Raw genomic sequence first — 22,107 nt, 5'->3', positions numbered from 1 at the left:
GTGAACGACACTCAGATCCGAGCTTGTATGTAGAAGTTAGAGCAAGTCAAAGTTCAGGTTTGACTTGGACAAGTGGCAGTGTTGGATGACATGGCAAAGGTCCTAGTGAATGGAGAAGCCCCAAGCGGAAGTTTACCACTAGGTCCCACATATCACATATCAGGGAAAAACATAGGTCGTAGGTTAAGAATCCACCCCCAGCAGTGTCGATTTATGATTCCGATATAGCATATCACAAATCGGAGCTGGACGAGTATTACAGAATCAACCCCCATTGCAAATAGTTTGCGATGCGATTATAATCACATATCACAAGTGGATAAGGTAATCATCCCCTGAAGCAGTCACGATTGTGATGCGATTTATCACATATCATAATCACAAAAAGGTACTGAATTATATTATTGTCAATTCTCCATCAACGAAAAATGCATTAGGATATCCCGGATGCGATGAAACTATAGGATGCAGTTAATTCTCCTATCTGGTCTGCCCATATCACATCGCACATCACCCATTTTTTTCACAGACCTTGAGAATGGGTTTTCGTTGATTATGACATCTAACATGGTTGCAAAATCTTCAACGTAACCATCAGACCTAACCATAAGTGTGACAACTCGGCCTTAACCATGAGATAGGTAGGAAAGTTGGTGGACTGCTGACTTCGGCGAACTGCCAGATTTGACTCTAGATAATGAATTTAACTGACAATAAGCCAGATTTGGAGGAGAAAATTGTGTAAAGACTGACATAAGTCATAACTAAGGCAATTTTCAACCAAATGGAATGCAAAAAAGAGGCTAGATTGTCATTTTTGGGCATTTTGAACTCATTGGAACATGTTTTAGGATCAAAGGAGCACTTCTAAATAGGATTTTTGCAAAGTGAAACCTATGGATGCTCTGGTCAACCAAAGTGTTGATTTAGGATGTGGAGGAGTATGAAGATGGAGACCACCTTACAAGGGTTTTCCACCCTTAATATGTTTTCTGCAACAGCCATCAAAATAATCTTGTAGCTTTATTTCTTCTTTTCTCTATATGTGTATGGAGAAAGAGACTTGTTTAAGTACTTCAAGTGGATTGTAGTAATGTTTATGCTCTTTAAGTTGGAGTATGGGGTCTTGATTTAAGAGCCCTTAGCTTACTAATTCTTTCATGACTAACTATAGGTTGTCATGTGTTTAGAGTGGGAGCTCTTTGAAGAAGAATTTTTCCTTGAAGTGGAGAATAACCACTCACTTTTTCGGCACACTTATGTACTCTTTATTACTGAAGAATTTTGAGTATAATGAGAAGGGGTCATGCCTTTAGAGATGATCCAAGGAGGTGTAGCCTAGGAGTGATGAAATCCTTTAACAATGGTTGGTGTATTACTTTTTGATGCATGCTTCTATTCAGTGTTTTGGTTTCATGTTTTAAGTTTTCTTCGTGAAACTAACTTAAGTAAAAACACATAAAATTCATGTTTTTACTTGATATTTTGGAGTACAAACGTCAAACACATATTTTTATATTCTGAATGGGGAATTATCACAACATTACAAACATTTTCCATTTCCTTCATGATTGAAAGTCTGCAAGGACTAGAACTTAATTACCCCGTCATGTACAAACAAGCTTATGCAGTGTAGAAGGTGGTAAAGCACTTCATACATCATCTGTTAAAGAACTGTTGCGTTATCTTTGTTCGACACCCAGTAGTCTAATCACTGCTTGTTTGGTAAGAGCTAGGTGAAATGAGGGTGAACAAGATGAACGAATTACAAGAGTATGACATAAACATCAAGCCAGTTCACATAATCAAGGGTCATGGTCTTTGCTAATTAGAAGCAGAGTAAGTAAACACAAAAGAGGAAGAAGAAGAGTTCGCAGGATGGGAGCAAGAGATTAAAATGTACAACATTGAGCAATCCTCCCCCACTAAGAACAAAAATTTTTGGTACACAGATGTGCACCAATACCTCGAGCATGGAACCATGCCCTCTCACTAATCTACATGACGGAAGAGGGCACTCTGTCTTAAAGAATTATCATATTAGTTGGTAAATGGGGTGTTGTTTAGGAAGAACCATAATGATGTACTGCTCAAATGTTTGGAGGCACACGATTCAAGAAAGGTATTACATGATCCCCATGACATACCAGTTGCAGGATACTTTGCAAGAAACACTACAAAACATAAGGTTATGTGGGTTGGATTTTACTATCCCACATTATTCAAAGATGCTCATGCCTATGCTCGTAAGTGTCAAATCTGTCAAATGTGTGACGATATAAATCATAAGTCAGCTACCCCGTTGCAGGGCATTGCAGTGGAAGAACCTTTTCAACAGTGGGGCTTCAATATCATTGCGGAAATTTTCCCACACTTATTAAAGAAGCACTACTACATTCTAACCACTACCTACTATTTCATGTGGTGGACAGAGGAAGTTCCGATGAAACAGGTGAACCATGAGGAAGTCACCATATTTCTACAACAGAACATCATTTCCAGGTCCGGTGTTCGTATGTCACTTGCTTTTTATAGTGCAACATAATTTTCATCATTAAGACTTTATGATTTTTCATTGGAAAATGGTATTCTATTGAAACACTCAGCTAATTATTATCCACGGGGGAATGGTATTGTTGAATCCATGAACAAAAACCTTATCCATATCATCAAAAAGACCATATTCTATGAACAATGAAACTAACACTCTGCTTTGGTGAATGCCTTATGGGCTGGCCATGTCACGCCTAAGATTTCTCTAACACCTCTCCTTACTTCCTGGTGCACAGAAAAGAATTCATCCTCCCCTCAAACATCTACTTGCCCACTCTCCAACTGTCCCAAGAGTCCCAAGGAAATCCATATCTTTTATTTTAGCATAGGATGGACACTTTACACAAGCTACATGAAGAAAGGTTGAAAGCTAAAGATTTTTTTTTACTTTACCAGAGTCATATCAAGAGGTGGTTTTATAGAAAGTCTGCAAGGAAAAATAAATTTAGTGTGGGTGACTTAATATTAAAGTGGTATAAAGCCCATGAGAAAAAAGGAAAACATAGTAAGTTTCAATCCATGTTGATTGGACCCTACATAGTACACGAAAATCTTGGCCAACACACATATCGTCTTCAATCACTTGACAATAAGATTGACTCTCTCCCTATCAATGGAAAAGACTTAAAACAATACTTTTAATGAATATTTAGGTTTCGCCCTGCACTATGTACATAGACTTTTGTGGTTTGTCATTTGTTTATTTTCTTGAATTTTATGTCATTTTTAATGTCGACAAGTGTTGTGCATGATTACGTTGTGGCTTCTAAGTGTGTGTGTGGTTGAAGTATAAAGAGCCTTGTGACACACGAACTTTTGGCTAACCTTCTATCCGTCTTCCTTGTGTTGTTTACACCATTTGGCCGATGAAGTTCTGAAAGAAAATACAATCCATCTATAAGGAAATTTTTGGTCAACCATGAAGCCATGTCTAGTTCGGGAACCTCATGCTCATACTCAGTTTTTTTGCTGCTTTTCTCAAGCTTACCCAGTTAGTAGAAATTGAAAAGGGTAAAATTTAAATGAGCAAAACTAAATTAGAGGTATTTACATGCTTCTATGAAGGAAAAGCCTCTCTTGCTCTCAATAAGTTGGGATCCCTATTCCGCCCCAAAATAAATAAGTGATGAAGCACAATTCTCTTTAAATAAATAAATAAAAGTGAAAGAAGAGAAAGGCTTCCTGTGCAGAGAGGTGAAGTAAGCAAATCCACTAGGGTACTATCCAGGCTCGCTGGTAGCAGAGCGATGTTTGTGTTCTTACACGACCCTGTCAAGGTACTATATAGGCCTGCTGATAGTGGAGCAACACCAGAGATGAAACATTATACTCTAAAAATCTTAAGCTCATGAGCCAAATTACCCTTCCCGACTTGAAACATTGTGATTATGTTGAATCTTATGTTATATTCAACTAACAAGGCATAGACGGGACAATGTATTCCCATGGGGTAAGTGTAAATGCCAAATTTATATGCATGATGAACCAATACTTCCTGTGGAACCAAGGCCTAGCACTGAAGAAACTAACCAAGAAAAAGAAGTTGGAATTCAACTAATGTGTCATCAAGTGTTTTAGTTGCTACAATACCCTCCAAAATTTTGGGTTTCACTCAAATTTCAGAGCCTTCCTTGATCTTTTCCTTGGATCTTTCTCGAATTTATTTTCCCCATTTTTCTTTTTGGATTAAATTTCATCTTTTGGAATGTTTGACTATTATGTAATGCTTGCGAGACTTTTTACAGTGGTTTTGAAGGTCGGTCTTTGTGTAAATGAGTTTTCCTAAACATGTAAATATTTGTTACACTCATACACAAAGCCTTGCGTGTTGTTGTGCAAGCATTGTCACAGTCGTCCCAAAGTATATATTAAGTGTCGCACTTATCGCATCTTGTCATTAGGTGATCACGCATAGGGGAATACTTTGTTTGTTTCAATGATCTATGTTTTTATTTCATCAAATTATGCTAAGTGTGTGATCACATTCCAAGTTCATCACGAGTCCATCTCCCTTCCTATACTTAGCTATTTTTAGAAAATATTCCCACTCTGGAAAATTGGCTTCACTGGCCCTTGACTGAGCTATGCACTATGTAGTATCAACCCTAATTTATGTGACCTTTCTTCCTAGAACTACGAATTTCATAATCACTATCCTCCATGGTTGTGGTTTTGCATAATTCCAGAGTCCAACAACCTCCCTTCATGTCCAGAATTATGCAGTTGTGCCTCCCATTATGCCTTGAACTGCGTACTTCAACCCTCAAGATTTCCCCTTACATGATAGAAGTGCACAATGGATAGAGGACCCAGCCTCCATTGGCCTCCAAAACTGTGTAGATGCTTCCTATAGTTCCCTTCACTCAACCGGAACTCACTGTCTTCAGAAAATGCACATATTCTCCCTTCAGGCCTCTCTACTGCCTAGTCCCCCCTTGCCTCTTGAAACTGTACAATATTTCCTCCAAAGGCCTCATATTGCAACAACCACTGGCTAATTGAAATGCACAATTCTAACCCTCAGTTGGCATTGCGTAATTTTTCTCCTCAGTGAGGACTATGCTAAAAAGTTCCTCAATCAAACCTGAGTTTTTCTCTGCGTAGTCTTAGTGATCAAGCTCTCTCCCTGTTAGTCGGAGCTGTTAAAAACACACATGACAACAACATAATATTAAAGATAAAAAGGAGAGTACACTTATTATTAACAAATGATATACATTTATAGTACATGGTGTGACCCTTGGATTCATATTCCAAGTGGTCTCTTGGACTCCTTTTTGTTGTTCAGCTTCCACTCCAACCCTTAGAGGATTAGGTGTCGAATATTTCCCCCCTTAATCCAAAGGGTTATGTATGAGTCCAAGAAGAGAGTTGTAATACAAAATGTGCAAAAAATGCATGGCAACACTAGGCTGAATGTGATCTATGAAATGTTGGTATAAGGGTGGCGGTTTAAGGATGACCACCAGCACTGGAATGTGTAATGCAGTTCCCAGAACTCTTCCAAGTATGGCATGAATCTCAAGTCCTCTGTTAGAGGAAGTGCTCATGATGTTTTGAAGAGGGAAACCTTCAACTATGAAAGGGAGGTCTCATCCCGCATAAAAGGAAGAACCTCAACCTGAAAATGGAGGTCTCAAGCTGTGATGGTTTAAGGATTACCACCAGCTTTGGAATGCTTAATGCAATTCTTAAAACTATTCCAAAACTGGCAATAAGCTGAAGTCTTCTACTAGAGGAAGTGTCCCCGATTCTTTGAAGAGGTATCACCGACTGAAGGCATGCTCAGGGGCATCTTTTCTTTGGCTACAACTCTGGATTTGGTATGGTAGGTTGTGGCTCAGGCTCGCTTGATGTAGTTTTTAAGCTTGTAGATGACCATCATTTCCCCCCTTGTTAGATACAAGGTGAGATGATGGAGAAAACTCAATTGCAAGAATGTTCAATACTCTAGAACAAGTTCTGACATGTGATTGGAATATCTTCTTGGCTGTTGATGCCCATTACTAAGAAGCGATCCATCCAAGATGAATCTTTTTCTTGCAGGAGGTTTTTTTCTGAAGCATCTGTTTGAAGAATGACTGGTTTTATGATAGTGCTTACATGGATGAAGATCAAAATAGTGATGTTTCATATGGCCAACTCAGTCACAGTGTTGGAATTTCATAATCTATTGTTGTGGAAGAGGGGTAGAGTTTGGAATAGTTGAAGGTGAACTGTCATGAAGGAATCCAGCACTCTGAAACTGGATAGGCTTTGAGTAATCTGGAATATGAAAGGACACGTCCATGTCATATCCAAGACCAGTTCTGTGCTTGTTGTGGAAAAGCTCTTACCAAGGTCTGATGATGGGTTTGGGAAGTGAAAATTGAACTTCTGCATCTACATGTAACTTTGCTGCTTTATTGGGCACTGGATCTGAATCAACTTCAACAATATTGACTTGCTGCTTATGGGAGTCTGTTTCATTGTTCTGAACAGAAACAGGTTCAGAATGATGACTCCTCTGTTTTAATTCTTCTTGCTGAAGCTGAGATTCAAGCTCCAAAATTTCTACCTTTTCTTGTGTATATTGCAGATAGGTTTTAATATCATGGAGAGTGTTCTTGTTGATTTTCACTGTAGTAGAACACATCAAAGTTTTCAAGAATTCTAATGCTTCAGTAATTTGAGCCATATTCTCCATTATCAAAATTACACCTTTTAAAAACTAATCACAACTATGACCCAATGCAGAAAAGTAACACCCACTCACAATACAAAGACACAACAATATCCTCTATAAATGTGCACCAATTGACCAGTGTGCAACCATCAAGCACCAATTACTGTAATGCATTCACAATACATTACATAAGAATAAAAGTTCACTCATGACCATCATATAGAATGCAATATGTTCTGACAATACAAACGACTAAACTTTCCTCCACAAAAGACTACTTTTAATTGCCAAAACAATCATTTCCTTCATACATCCCACCAAACTCTTATGCAGCAGTTCAAGTAACAAGGAATCAATGCATATATGTGTAGATTGTGTTTGTATCCCTTCAACCTCGAAATCTACACATTGCTTGTATTTCGCATGACACACAAGTGCCACAAAATTATGTTAATTGAAAAATACTACAAGTACACAAATTTTAAGCCTTCTCAAAATTCCCCTCGATATTTGACCACGCACTGACTGTTTCAACTTCAACATAGCATGAACTTTCAAGAGCCTTCCAACCATGCACAGTTTGAGCAAAACCTAGAATGTTATATCAACAAATAAACTCTAAAAATTAGTTCATGTAATAATAATGATATATAGACCGAGGGAAGTAAATAAATGTATCTTTTACAGAGATAGTAGCCCTCTTGTTCCACAGGTGTTCACCTCCAAGAGATTAGAGAATACTCGGCCCTGCTTCAGATGTATATGTAGCCAATTATAATTTATCTGCTATACCCACACTTTTAGCCCACTCGATATTCTATCATGTTGACATGGAAACACAACAATTTTGAATATATTCTTTGGTTCGTAACCAAAATTCCGTGGAGCGAAAATCCTCAACATGGTACATACTAAACATATTTCATGTGAAAAATCCTTCTGAAATTCAATTAGAAGACAATGTGGATGCCAAGCCACCTTTACCTTCTCATGAGGAAACCAACTAGAAAAAGATGAGAATAATTGTTCACAATGATTATGAGACCTCAAAATATGAAGCTTAAACCATTGGAGAACAAGTTAATAGTTGGCCTGGTATGACTACTTCATTTAAGCTACATAAGCCTTCCATTTCATTTGAATCACCATAATGACTGCCCAAAGGATGGATTACTGAACTCAGAGTTAGAAAGAGAGGCTACAGTGCAGGCAATGTATATAAGCTTTACTATGAACCAGTTAAAGGATGCTAATTAAGGTCCAAGAATGAAGTGCTCAATTTTCGGGAGACTGGAAAGTGGTGGAAAAGAAGATCTAAAATGACATATGATAGGAAAGATGGAGATGAAACTAAAGATTTGTCTGGAGCAAAATTTGAATAGAAGTTAGAGGTGAAACTAAAGATTTTTCTCGAAAATCATTTGGATTTTATACTAGTGTTTCAAACATTGGTGTATTATTTCTGGAGACAGAAAAGTTGAATGAGCGAAGTGCTAAAATAAACTTTGATGGAAAATTTTGAAATGAAACAAAGGGTTTTTTTTCTTCAGGACAACATTTGAGATCTATTCATTATTCGGGATCCCTCAATAAGTGTTTTCATTTCAAGATAAGTTTATTAGGAGGTGCATGCGGATATGGGAACCTGTACAGCCAAGGTTACGGAACTGATATTGCTGCTTTTAGCACTGCTCTATCCATTAACAGGTCTAGCTGTGGGGCGTTCTACGAAATGAAATATAGTGATGATCCCTAATGGTGTTTGTTAGGGACTGTGACAATCACAACTGAAAATTTATGCCCACTAAACAATGCTCTCCCAACGATAACAGTGCATGGTGCAACCCACCGTTGTAGCACTTTAACATTTGAGATCAATTCATGTATAATAAATAATGGTGGTATTAAATGCATATATGTCAGTACAATGTAAAAATACAATGTAAAAATAGGGAGTGAGATTAGCTGCAATACAGTTACAATACCTGGTATCATTTAATGCAACATTGTGGACTAACAGAGTGACATGCAGTGGTATAGTATTTAAACGCACTGTGGTCACCACAAATTTTTTACTAATTTCAGAATTGCATGCATGCTAAAAGATGGATATTTGGTAAACTGCAGAGTGGTAGGTCAAGAATTGCAGGGACTGTCAGGCACCTCCTAATATAGCTAGAGTCCGGGAAGCTCATAGCAAGGCTTATTTAAGGAGAAGTTCAAGCTAAACTTGGATCTACAAACCTAGTGCTCTGATACCATGTTAAACACACACATGGCAGCAACAGAATATTAAAGATAAACATGAGAGTACATTTATTATTAACAAATTATATACATTTATAGTACATGGTGTGACCCTTGGATTCATATTCCAAGTGGTCTCTTGGACTACTTTTCGATGTTCAGCTTCCACACCAACCCGTAGAGGATTAGGTGTCCAACAGGAACTGTGCAATTCATATTCACTGAGCCCTTCCTCCCAATCCATGACTTGTCTCAGGCTCAGTTCATGGATAATAATGCATTATCTTAGACAAGGGAGCTCTCTGATTGATGTCATCTCGTCATGAGTGAATTGCAGTAATAGGTACACTATCAAGTCATGGTAAGATGATGGAGAAGGAGAAGGAGGGGACTATACCTAAAGAATCACCTGTAGTTGAACTTATGAGTGGATCTATCATGAGAAAGTAAGGGACACATTTTGCAACCACCTTCCAAGACCAAAGATCATTCAAGGCCCCACATAACCAAGCTACGCTAAGGAGAAGATAAAGCAATCCAAGAACACTTGTAGCATTCAACAACAATAGTGACTTGACATTGCCACATCATCAAGCTAGTCCATGTCAGCAGTGTCATGTCAAGAGTTGTCATATGCCACATCACTATTATGGACCATGTATATTGTAATCAATGTATTGTAAAGTGGAAGTCCAAAGGACACACATGAACATGAAGAGTCATGTAAGTAGAAAAATTCATAGGAATTTGAATAGTCATGAAGGTAGTCAAAGAGTCACAAGGGGGAAGAATCACCCCTTGGTTATATATACACCCTCGTTGTATGAGCACATGAATTTTCACCTTGGCTCCTCCCATAAGGCATTAGAGAGATCAACTCATTCTTTGAGGAGCAAGGAGTGGGTCCAATGTCCCACCATTGGGGCTAGCAATGTACAATGTAAATATGTGTCTTGGAACATTTTCTTAATAACATAGCCTTTTAAGGTTAGCAGGTTCTTCATGTATGAACTATGAATGTTTGTAAGACTATTCTGTGGACGTTTCTATTTCATGTTTTCCTTCACATGTACTAAGATAGTTGAACTATTTTGGTTATTTTAGTGCTTATCCTATTGAGAATGTGTTGTAATGGTTGTTATCATTGTCCCATCCTTGTGAACTATTCTGCAGGATACTAGACAGATATTTCCTTGCTTATTGGTTATAATGATCGTCGCATCTGCTGTGGACTATTCCCTTGGATTTTAGATGAACCTTCTCTCATTTTCTGGTTGTAAATACTATCACATCTATTGTGGACTATTCCGATGGATGTTAGACATGTCCTTCTAGTTCATGTGTGTCTCTTCCTAGGTGGTACTATCACCTCTCACTTAGAGGCTTACTTTTCTCTCCCCCTTTACAATAGAAGAAACTCGACATAGTTGCATTGCACACTCATCAGGCACACTACCCTTGCTTTTCGAAGATATCATTGCATAACTCACTTTTGATGATAGTAGAGTCAAGGAAAATCTTTAAGGATTTGACAACTGGGCCATTATCCGGGATGGGACTCCTACATCAAATGGTGTGAGGTCTAATTGGGGCTTCATATTGGGGAGATCCCTTGAATTTTGGCAGGTCCAACACCATCAACAAATGCCTATAAAATTTTAACGATTTTTAAGGTAAAATAATTTTATACTATAAAATTTGGGCGAATCATTTTTAGAAAAAAATAGAAATTGACGAAACTTTTTTTTGGAAATAGTATGGAGAATTAGCCCCTAAAGTTTTCCATGCTAAGAATATGTTACATTAGCTTCCATTACTCACATAATTGGAGCTAGTCATATCTGTAATTTCAAGTATATTCGAAAGGGTCTAAAACCCTAACATTAATTAGGCATTCAAGGATGAAAAAAATTAAACCCAACTTGAGACAACTATAAGGATATGCCAAATATTGGGTTAATAGGGATGTTAAGGATTCCATTCTTATTGTATTAAGTATTAATCCATTGGAGAGTAGAGCATTTAAGATGGAATACTTAAGAATAATAGAGGAAAGAGAAGTTCCTAGAGTGAAAAATATTAGCCATAGTTCCCATGACATTTCGATAATGAGTGTCATTTCCTTGTCTTCATTTTTCATAATAGAGAATAAAAGAAAAGCATATGCTACACCTTTTCACATACTCCTAAGTTAAATCTTGTGTTCATTCTGTGTAGAGTGTATTCATACTTATCTCTCTCATTTTGGTTCCCACTTCATTTTAGTAATTTTTTGTGTTATAGCTGATACTATTAATTCAGCAATCCTCCCTATTGTATGGTAAAAGATTTTATAATAATATAAAATTTGTTGTGAAAGAATGTTGTAGTGAATATATCTGATGGTTTCATATTCATATTAACATGCATATATCTCCTTATTTATCATATTTATATTAGCATATTCATACCTGCTTCATGTAATTATTTTATGCAACTATTTAAAGTGTGCAAAATCCATTAAAAAAATGATGTAATGTTAAATTACCACATTTAAAGTATCTTATTTAGAGTATGCATTTTTTATTTAAAAAAAATCATTGAAAATTGGTTTGCATACACACTCTCTCTCTCTATATATATAAATATAATGAAAAGAGGGTCACTAGCTAGTGACTTCTACATTAAACCTACAAATATGTTATCATAGAATTAGAATTCACATAGTGTTATTATACCTGCCGAAGCAGGTATATAGCGATCGATATCGCTTTGACTACATTTGACTTTTTAAATATCAACCGCTATTCAATATTTTAACCAAAGTTTTACGCAAAAAAGTGAATTCTTAAAATCATTTAAATATTTTTCGATGGTTTTCATTGGCTATTCAACTTTGGGGTCTTATTGCCGACGTGGAACTTGCTTTTAAGCGAAGTTTGGCCTTTATCCAAAGTTTTTGGAGTATCATATAAAAAACATTTCGTCAAACAAAATTTTTATCCAAAGTTTTGTTACGCAGGTCTTATTGCAGGGTTTAGTTTCCATATGTAATCGTCCCTTTTAACATATGCTAAGTTGCTAAGTTGCAGGATTTTGTTTTCATCTTGGGAATCTTCAATGAAAACTATACGACGATCCTAGCCTTACATTTGGAGAACCCTAAATCTAACACCTGTCACTCATTAGGGTTGGCTTGGTAACTCATTTCACGGAATAGACTCCAGATGGCTAACATGCTATCCTTCTTAATAATGTAGGTGGCTCTTAACACCATGAAATGTGCGGCCATTAGTTCAGTTGAAGGTGTACCCAGGTTTGCAGGCTCACCCCCTCATCCGGAGAAGAATCAAGTCTGGAAAGGGGTTCCTTACGGTTTTTACTTTTTTACTTTCGCAACAGGGGTTTCACTTGTCTCAATTTCACCTGCAATCTCCATGACTGCATGGTCGGAGCAATGTCCACCACTTGCGAAGTGCTAAGGTGAGGGTTTGTAATTATTATGAAATTGTTACTATATTCTTTACTGCATAGTGAACCAACTCACAAACTGCAATGATGTTGACTACAGTCATCCCTCCTTGGGTGTGAGCCACGGTCCCTCTTGCAACAATAGGTAAGCATCGACTCTTAAACGCTCTTGTCCAATTTGGTCCTTCTATTGCATTGTTCATTAATTTTAACCCATCTCCCTTGTTTGCTGCAGGTAAGGGTTACCACGCTCAAATTCTGGGTACATTGAGGGCTATGTCCTCATTTCTGTCTAACACATAACTTATTTTCCCAGGTTCTTTTCTTGCTCTGCTCCATCACCAGAATAGTCTTAACGAAATCTTAAGTTATATGGTCATCGCTACTTTCCACCAACGTTTTCTTAGTTTTTGTTTAAGTAATATAGTTTTGTCGGATGGTATCTATGCATCCCACCGGTTGTAGTCTTACGAACCATTCAATGGTCTGAGGATTTTCTTTTCTTTTTTGTTCAACTTACACAGGACTGTAATTTTGTTTTGTTTTGTTAATTTCTCTTAGTTTTTTTTTTTTTAATTTATAGGGGTTCAGCATAATATTACGACTCCAGTTTGTATCTAAACGTAGACCCACAGAGAGTTAATTAACTAAATGCAATTTTGTTTTCTATGGTTCGCTTATTTAAATATTTTGGTGGTTATCTGATAGCCTTGTTTCCCTCTCTCAATATTTTGTTATGTTGTAATTTAGTTCGGATTATTTCCACATTACTCTCCAGGGTTTATTCAAGTTTAGATATGTAGAATCCATATTAGAACTGTCACCATGGCTGACCTCACGGTTGGCCGGGGGACTTAATCTGGTGTGTTGTTTTTCACATGAAAAATTGCATACTATTCTCAGTTTGATTGTTTCTCGTTGGGAAAAGATTATGTAATTTTCTTCATGCATAGATGTTATGTTATGTGGTATCTATATGTATATGCATTGAACCAGATATTTTCCATTTTATAATGTTTGGCTGGAACGCAACTGCCTAAGAGTACGTGTAGGCTTGCTTCTCAATCCTTTTTTGTTTAATGTTGTGTTTGTATTTCTATAATATTTATCAGTGAACTATGCAATTAGTACGAATATATTACGTGTATGATCTTATCTTTACTTTGCTAACAGTTCCATTCTGATTTTTTATGCAGCTCCCAACACAGTTCTATACCGCACTGGTAAATACAATTTGATTGTATACACTCTTTTGATTTCTATATGTATTGTCATATTCTTGTTTTATTTATCAAGATTCCCTGTTTATTTTAATCTGTGCAGGTATATACAATTACCACAGTGGTCCTAGTTTGGCAAACTTTATATTATGGCCACATCCGCACGTGGCGGAAGACAAGGAAAGCGAAATCCTCTCCCGAGGTATGATGGTTGATATGAATTTGACATAACAGTAATCTTCTTGCATATCCTATCAGAGTTATCTTTCCATTGCAATCTGATATAATTTTTAATGGATATAGAACCGTATAAAGTAACTTTAATGGATATATATAATATTTCTTTTTCTTGAAATCTGATGGGAAATCTGAGTACTTTCCATATTTTGTGGATGGTCATCTACTTTATCTAATGAAGGGGTTTGTTTGAAATGAAAGTAGGGAAATCTGAGTGCTTTCCATATTTTGTGGATAGCCATCTACTTTATCTAATTAAGGGGTTTGTTTGAAATGAAAGTTCGGAAATCTGAGTGCTTTCCATATTTTGTGGATGGCTATCTACTAATCTAATTAAGGGGTCTATTTTAAGGAAATCAAAGAGAGCCTAATTCATCATCAACAACCATATTAGTAACATTTTTTAAAAGGATTTATTTTAAGGAAATCAAAGAGAGTCTAATTCATCATCAACAACCATATCATTTTTTGTTATAATCTATTTCTTTAGACTATTAGACCAAACTCTCATATATAATAATGTAAAGTTAATGAGAATCAAATTCATCATCAACAAAAATATCAAAAACAAACCTTGAACTTACTTTAGCTCATATATAATAATGTAAAGTTATATTATTGTTGCTACTTTAATGGATATACAACAATGTAAATTTGTCTTATTGTTCCAGAAAAAGCAGCTCTCTGGAAGCAAGGATCGGTCAAACCACACAGAGCCCGTGAACGTACCAGAGAATAAAGACTATTTTGAGGAGCTAGGCAAGAAAAATGACGCAGATAATTTCAAGAAATTATCTAATGGGACTCCTGCATCTAGTTTACCTATTCCCACTTTTTCACCGGCTCATGACAGATCGGTTGGAAGAAACCTATACTACATGTAAATGCCAGAATCGCCTCCCTGGTCTTTGGACTCCTTTTTTTTATCAAATCCCCTCGAATTTTATAATGGTTCCACAACTTGAAAAAGTCATTTTATAGGTTCTGAGATTCTAGCTTGAAGCGATGATACGAGCAATATAGCTTTAAGGCGGAGCTATAATAATAGTAAATATTTTCGGCAGCTTTACGGTGGAATGGTAATAACAGTAAATATTTTATTGTGTGCAGCTTTAAGGTGGAGTGATAATACCTGCAACGTTAAGGAAGTCATTTTTATGTACAGCAATACTTCGAGGTACTGCTGAGGGACAATGCTCGACTTATCTTCCGATCATCTAAATTTCCAGGTAGTTGTTGCATTTTCTTTATTTTCATAGTTTACTTGGCAAAGACATATTTTTTTTTCCCTCAGATTTGAACAATTTCTGCGATTTTAGCTTGGACCGATGATAAGAGCTGCAGCTTTAAATGGGAGTGATAATAATAGCAAATATTTTATCCTGATTTAAGGTGGAGTGATAATACTAGGCAAAAAAAAATTGATAATTTTCCACAGCAACATACGAATAACTATTCATGTCTGTTGATGTACATAGCATGCACTTTCAACTCATCTGATTATGCCATGGTGAACATGCCTATGCCTAGCGCCACATCGAGAATTAATCTGGTTGTTTCTTTTTGAAATACAAAAGCCTTCACGTGCATGGATTACATTTTGCAACAAGATGCATTCGATGAATTATTTGATGAATTATTGTTTTCTGTCTATTACACAATGTGGTTGAGAAAACAAAATGTCAGAGAAAATATTGTTCCAATTGTATTTAAATTTTGCATGCCATATATATTTGTTAAAAAGGGAAATGGTACAGATTAAATATTGTTCCAATCGTTGTTGTATTTTATACGATATATAAATTTTTTCAGCTTTATCCGAAAAAAAATGGTTAACTAAAAATTGAAATAGTTGGATTTAACACAATATATAGATTTGTTAAGCTTTAACTGATAACGAAGACCTTTATTAATGTCTTGTGCGAACAGGTAGGCAGACGGGCACACACAGTGGTTGTGTGTTTTGCATGTTGCTGGATGTCTAGGTGTCTCGCAATGGCTGGCTGAATGCTTCAGTTCATAGAGAGAGCCCTGTTGTGGAAACAATTTCACCTCTTGACTAGGTAGATACAATTACGCTTCTCATTGGATTTATTGACTGGACTAATGAAGTTCCAGTCTAAGAAGAAGCCGAGCCGAAGACTAGCAATGTATGGTGAACTTGGTTAGTCATGTGTCCTATGCTTCTTTTGAACTTGGTCAATCCACTTCGCTTATTATTTCAATCCAAGTTAATATACAAACTATTTTCGGGAGGTATCCCGTGTGCAACGCGAACTTGTTGAAAATGGCATTGGGTCAAATATTTACACCACTTATCATACATTCCTCAGAATAAATAACATTGCCAAAAATTATTTCAATATGATAGTGAAAGAATGAATTTCTTACCTATTCTATCACATTATCTCTAATAGCCTAAGAATGCGTTTCCCAAAATTCTATCATGTTCTTTCTAATTCCTTTTGGAAGTATATCTCAGTAGAGTCACTTACCAGTGATATCTAAATAAATGACTTCAATTGTTTTCATTTACTTGGATTCCCAATTTGTAATATTCTTCTCCTATCTAAATAAAAGACTTCAATTGTTTTCATTTACATGGATTCCCAATTTGTAATATTCTTCTCCAACATGAAAACATTCTTATATTATTATTGTAATATGATGTTTTTTAATTACTGTTGTGATTTCCATTTTTCGTTTATGTAAGTATGTTTTTCAATAATTTACTTTGAAATGTATATTCACACCCCAAACTAAGTTTTATATTAATTTGATCTCCATAAGAATTGAAATGTATATTCACACTTCAAACTAAGTTGTATATTAATTTGATCTTCATAAGAATGGAGTCAGTTATTTAGTTTTATAGTAAATGTCATTTCAAAAAAAATGAAAATGCTCTACAACGTAGGATAGGAGAGATGTCAGGTAACCATAGATGAAAAAAATATATATATATATATATATATATATATATATATATATATATATATTGGTTAATGAATAAAAAATAATATTAAATATATTAACTCAACAATTTTTTTTAATAAAATTGTATATATACAATAATAACATTGGAAGAATAAATTCACTTAGTTATAAAACTTATAGACACTCCATGTCTTATTTTTTTGCTTTAACGTTAATATTAGATTAGGTTTTGATTAAATAAATTTTTTATTACATGTAAAATATTATATCAAATTGCAATACTTACAAAAGTAAAATGTTAACTCTTTTTATGTGTAAAATATTGCATGAAATTGTTGTTTGAAAAAATTGAGTGTGGGAGTGAGGTAAAATTTATCAATGTAAGAAATAATTACAATTTTAAACATATAAATTGAATAAAATGACATCATATTAAAAAATGTTAAATTTCCTCAAAATAAAAGACAATAAGTATTTTTGGATATAAACTAGCATAAATTCATCTTTAACTCCATCTAACAAGTGTGGAGTAGAATCAAATCCTATAATACACAAATCTCTTTTTGAGTTTAAAACTAAAATATTTCATCCTTCTCTACTTACCCTATTTTTTAGTTCAAAACTAAAATATTTCATCTTTCTCTAGTTACCTTCTTTTTGAGTTCAAAACTAAAAGATTTGATCCTCTCTACACATGGTAAATTCAGAGTTAAAAAAAATCTATATTGATATTATAACTAATGTAATTTAACTAAAATAAATCTATACTATATAATAACTAATGTCATTTAACCATTGGTATTTGTAGTAAAAAATTTGGTAAAACAAATTATATATATATATATATATATATATATATATATATATATAATTAATGATATAGCTCAATTTTTTTATGAGAGATTATATGAAAATTCTATAAAGTTGGTAATAAAAATAAAATTATCTCTATAATAATAACCTAAGATCATATTTATTTTCTAAAAGCCAGGATAAAAATTAAACTCTGGGTTTTGGGCAGGTTACAAGGTCCAACATAGTCCCATTTTTAGATTGTCAGTAAGTATTTTTTTTATTTTTTTCTAAATATATAAACTAAATTGTAACCCTTTCTTTAAAATTTTGGGAAATCTTAAAATCAACATACGCCTAGGATCAAAATTTGCATCACCTACGAAGGTGCAGAACAATTCCTTCGAAATAAAGCAAGAGGAGAGTGTGTTGAATCTGGAATGCCTTTGTGTTTAATGTGTTTGTGAAACCAGGTTATGTGTTACTGTAATTTAATGTCGTTATGCCGCCTCATTCGGTCTTTAATGTATTGAGTACGATCATCGCTTTCGGTCTTTAATGTATTGAGTACGATCATCGCTTCTGATATTTGATAGAGATCGCTGGCAAGAGCTAACCAGCCTGCCATAGGGCATTTAATGCCTCTATGGTTGCTGGTTCACATGGATGATGGTCATACATAGTATGGCAAAGATCAGGGAGTGGTGGTTCTTTTCCGACTGATGTGTTGGTCGACTACTCCGTCTCTCTAACGGCGTTCGTCTCCCTCCCGTCCAATACTGTTCTTTTTACATTTATTGATAGAAAGTGCAGGTTGTCCTGATCCGTGTGACAGGAGATGAGGATCACAAGGTCAGCCGTCGATTAGAAGTAGACTTTCGACGGTATAGATCTAGATGTGTGGGGGCGCAATTGAAATTTGAATTAAATAATAAATTAAAAAAAACTGCGATTGTAAATAAAAAGGAACTCGATTCTACGACAATGACAAAATCCTTGTTGTGTTTTGAATTTGCAGAGCGGATGAAAAGTAAAAGAGATGGCGAGTACGAAGGAGACAAAGAGCTCAGGTTTGGGAGGACCTTAAATTTAAATTTTCTGAATAGTAAAAAAAATTTTTTTACTGTGATTTTTTTTCATGAAGAAACTTTTTCGTAGGTTTTTCACCCCTCTGGCCCATTCAAGTCAATTTTTAGGCTCAGGTGCCTCACTCAAGTCAAGTCAATACGCTCAAAACTCTGTAATTGTCTTCCAATTTCCCAAATCGATTTCTCCATTTTTCATTTTCCTTGTTTTGTATCTCCAACTCAGCGTTTGACTAAGGATGGAGTTTGCCAAAACTGCAACGTTGTGATTTTCTCACTTTATATCTCGTTATCACAATCACTTAGAATACGCATCCACGTTTATGCAAATCGAAAGAAACGCATCAATTCTAGCTGCTATTTCCGAAGAAAGACTGAGTTTCAACGTGAACGCAACTTTTCAGGACTCTAGAGATCATTGGAGATACATTTTATTAGATTTATAATTGAATAACCAAGTTAAATAGGCATTAATATTATTTTAAAATATTTTCAATTTAATGTCGAATATTAAATTAAATTAGTCACTCAATCTAAACTCTCTGGAATAATCATAATCATATGCACGGCTACGATATTTTTGCTCATTTTTCTTTGGTGATGTTGTTGATTTGAGCTGTTGAGTAATTATATAATTAACAACAACAACACTTTTAATTCAATGTCTCTCGTCAACATGACCATCGCATATATAACAAATGGCATGTATTACATTCTATAATTCAATATTATATTATATGCCAGTGTTTTAAAGAATAAAAGTTAGTGGTAAAAGATATATTTTATTTGAAATAAAAGCTATCATAATTTTATTTTAAATATTAAATAAAAATTTTATGTTATTTATATAAAATATATGTGTATTTTAAAGATTAATATACCAAAGAAAACAAAAAGTGGTACTTAATATAATAAAAAGAGATTTTAAATATGAAATTTAAAATAAGATGATATTATTTTCATTTGAAAAAATTACGAGAGAGAAAAGAAAAAGGTTGTAACGTTAAATAATTTTATATTAAAAATAATAAAATAATAATTAGATTAAAAAGATAAAATAAATATAATTTATTTAAAATAGAAAATATATATATATTAATTTCAATGTAAAATTTACATTAAATTTAATTGAGTTTAATTAACATATTTTGAAATCGAAAGGTAGATATTTCGAAGCGGAGCTAGGGGTATTTGAGGAATGAGGAATGCTGAGGGTTTCTGAGAAGCTAGGGTTTGCAAAGAGAAGACCGGAAGAGGAATAACAGAGGAGAGAATAGCAGTAGCCAAATACCGAAAAAGAGAGGAAAAGAAAGCGACAAGGAAAGAAGGAAAGGAGGTTCAAAAATCAGGAAAGGCTGAAAGAAGCCATGAGAGGAGACTCGGGGAGGGGAGAGATCCCCTCCTACAAGAATGTTACAGTAGGGGAAACTAGCGAAATCAGATCAAGAAAAGAACAGGGGAATGAGAGGGGAGATGCGTCGGTGATGGGGAATCAGTGGCAAGCAAGGCTAGGAGGAAAATTCCTACCCAGAACCTTGAAAAAACCAAGGTTTTTGATACCAAACAACAAACTAGAGGAATACAGGTGCTATATGAGAGACCACGCCCTGATATGCAAGTTTGTAGGGTCCTGGCCGACGGAAAAGGACCTCGCGAAGTGGATAAACCAAAGGTGGAAGCCAAAAGGACATATTGACTTAAAACTGGGGGCAAAAGGTTTCTTTACAGTGATATCTGCAAATCTGGAAAACAAGGAGAAGACCTTCGAAGGGGGCCCATACTTTATGAATAACGCAGGCCTCTTCATGAGACACTGGGAAGACAGGTATAACCCTGATCAAGAGAAGATGCTGGCAACACCTGTATGGGTCAGATTGTTCGGTCTCCCAATAGAATTTTGGGACCCCGAAATACTGGAGGGGATTGGAAATATGATAGGGTATTTTGTCAAAGTCTCGGAACCTACAAAGAAAGGTAGGTACACATCCTATGCAAGAATATGTGTTTACATGAACATATCAGAACCCCTACCAGAATACATAGAGCTCGAATACCACGATGAGATATGGCAACAACCGATGGACTACGAACATATACAATTCAGGTGCAGGAGGTGCCATGAATATGGACACTTTTTCAAACAATGCCCCCTGATTGTAGGTGAGGCAGCAAGAAAAGCTTAAGCAGAAAAAAGGAGGACGGAGGAAGTCAAAAGAGAAAACAAAGGCTTCCAGGAAGTCCAAAGGAAAAAGAGATTCAACAAAGAACCGGTAAGTAAACCTCAAAACCCTAAACCTGCATCAGTAGAATGTCAAAATAAGTTTAGCATACTACAGGAAGAAGAAGGAGAGATAGAAATGGAAGGAAATGCAGAAATAGACCAGGAATATACCAAAGGAATAAAGGAAAAGGAATTAATTCAAGTCAATACAGAAAAAGCAGGAACAGAGGAAAATGTGGATACAGAGCAAACACGAATGGAGATTGATCTAAAAAAGGGGAATGGTAATGGGGAGGAACAAGTAATGAAAAAGTTATTATAGGACTGGAGAAACCTAGACGAAAGGTTTATACTAGAAGAGCAAAAACAACTTTACAAAGAAATGTTTCAGAAATACAAGGAGAAAAAAGAAGCCCTCATTGTAAACCCTACAGAACAAAGAAGACTTCAGGAAACTCAAAATATAGGAATGGGTAGTTCTGGTAAAGGAAGTAGGAAAAGAGGAAGGAGACCACTCAGTGAAACAATGCAGACAGTAGGGGAAACTCTCATAAACTCAGGAAGAGTTATACCTCTCTCAGAGGTATTTCAACAACACTCAAAAAGTTTTAAATGATAGTAACAAGTTGGAACATCAGAGGACTCAACAGCAAGGGAAAAAAAAGATATCTAAAGGAAAGGATGAAGAAAGATAAGCCTAATATAATGATCCTTCAAGAAACGAAGATCAATGCTCAAAAACTGGAAGAAATAATGCAAAGAAAAAAAATACATTATGAAGTAATGGCACAGGATGCAACTGGCATGGCTGGAGGGTTGGCAATCCTATGGAATCCGGAAGAAGTACAAGCTAAAGACTGGGTAAGTCTCCCTAGAATCCTTTTTGGAACATTCAGGATGATAGGGACAGCAGAATGGGTGCTCATCACAGGTGTCTATGGACCTCATATCCCAAGGGAACGTAAAGCCTTCCTAAAGGATCTGCAAACTACTCGTAGACTTATCTGTGGGATACCTTGGATAGTAGGAGGAGACTTTAATATGATTAAAGATCTCGATGAAAAAAAGGAGGAAAAAGCAGACCAGATTTGGATATGGAAGCTTTCAGTGAAACGATAACAGAGCAAAGATTAGTAGACATCCCCACAAGAAACGAAGTTTACACTTGGAACAATCGGAGAGGAGGGAAAAATCAAATAG

At 35.5% G+C, this 22,107-nt stretch overlaps 1 protein-coding gene and 1 long non-coding RNA gene across 3 annotated transcripts; both read left to right on the top strand.

The window, feature by feature from the left end:
• Positions 1-12,111: 12,111 nt before the first annotated feature.
• LOC149197922 (uncharacterized) lies at positions 12,112-12,557 on the top strand. The gene is made up of 2 exons (XR_016254243.1): positions 12,112-12,427; positions 12,516-12,557. It is a non-coding gene; the product is annotated as an uncharacterized LOC149197922 (long non-coding RNA).
• A 97-nt stretch (positions 12,558-12,654) lies between these two features.
• LOC149197921 (uncharacterized) lies at positions 12,655-15,077 on the top strand. 2 transcript variants are annotated; one of them, XR_016254242.1, is made up of 5 exons: positions 12,655-12,731; positions 13,612-13,638; positions 13,739-13,837; positions 14,544-14,752; positions 14,983-15,077. XR_016254242.1 is itself a non-coding variant. In XM_089404009.1 (4 exons), the coding sequence occupies exons 1-4, from the start codon at positions 13,606-13,608 to the stop codon at positions 14,996-14,998; spliced, it is 357 nt and encodes a 118-aa protein (XP_089260135.1). In that variant the 5' UTR covers positions 13,386-13,605; the 3' UTR covers positions 14,999-15,077. The 2 variants fall into 2 exon arrangements, 1 of the variants encoding a protein (XP_089260135.1); XM_089404009.1 differs by lacking the exon at positions 12,655-12,731 and having other exon boundaries at positions 13,386-13,638.
• Positions 15,078-22,107: the final 7,030 nt, after the last annotated feature.

The sequence above is a fragment of the Pinus tabuliformis genome, chromosome 2_2 (genome assembly GCF_031772625.1).
Source record: "Pinus tabuliformis cultivar Carrire ecotype Pingquan chromosome 2_2, CPIR1, whole genome shotgun sequence".
Lineage (NCBI taxonomy): Eukaryota > Viridiplantae > Streptophyta > Pinopsida > Pinales > Pinaceae > Pinus > Pinus tabuliformis.
Note: the sequence above shows the minus strand (reverse complement) of the source record. Positions and strands in the feature narration are given on the sequence as shown.

Bases quoted from the DNA above. Each gene is read 5' to 3' on its own strand.
- LOC149197921 (XM_089404009.1), top strand. From the start codon at position 13,606: ATGCAGCTCCCAACACAGTTCTATACCGCACTG. The intron at 13,639-13,738 runs GTAAATACAATT...TAATCTGTGCAG, and splicing joins CACAGTTCTATACCGCACTG to GTATATACAATTACCACAGT. The intron at 13,838-14,543 runs GTATGATGGTTG...TTATTGTTCCAG, and splicing joins AAGCGAAATCCTCTCCCGAG to AAAAAGCAGCTCTCTGGAAG.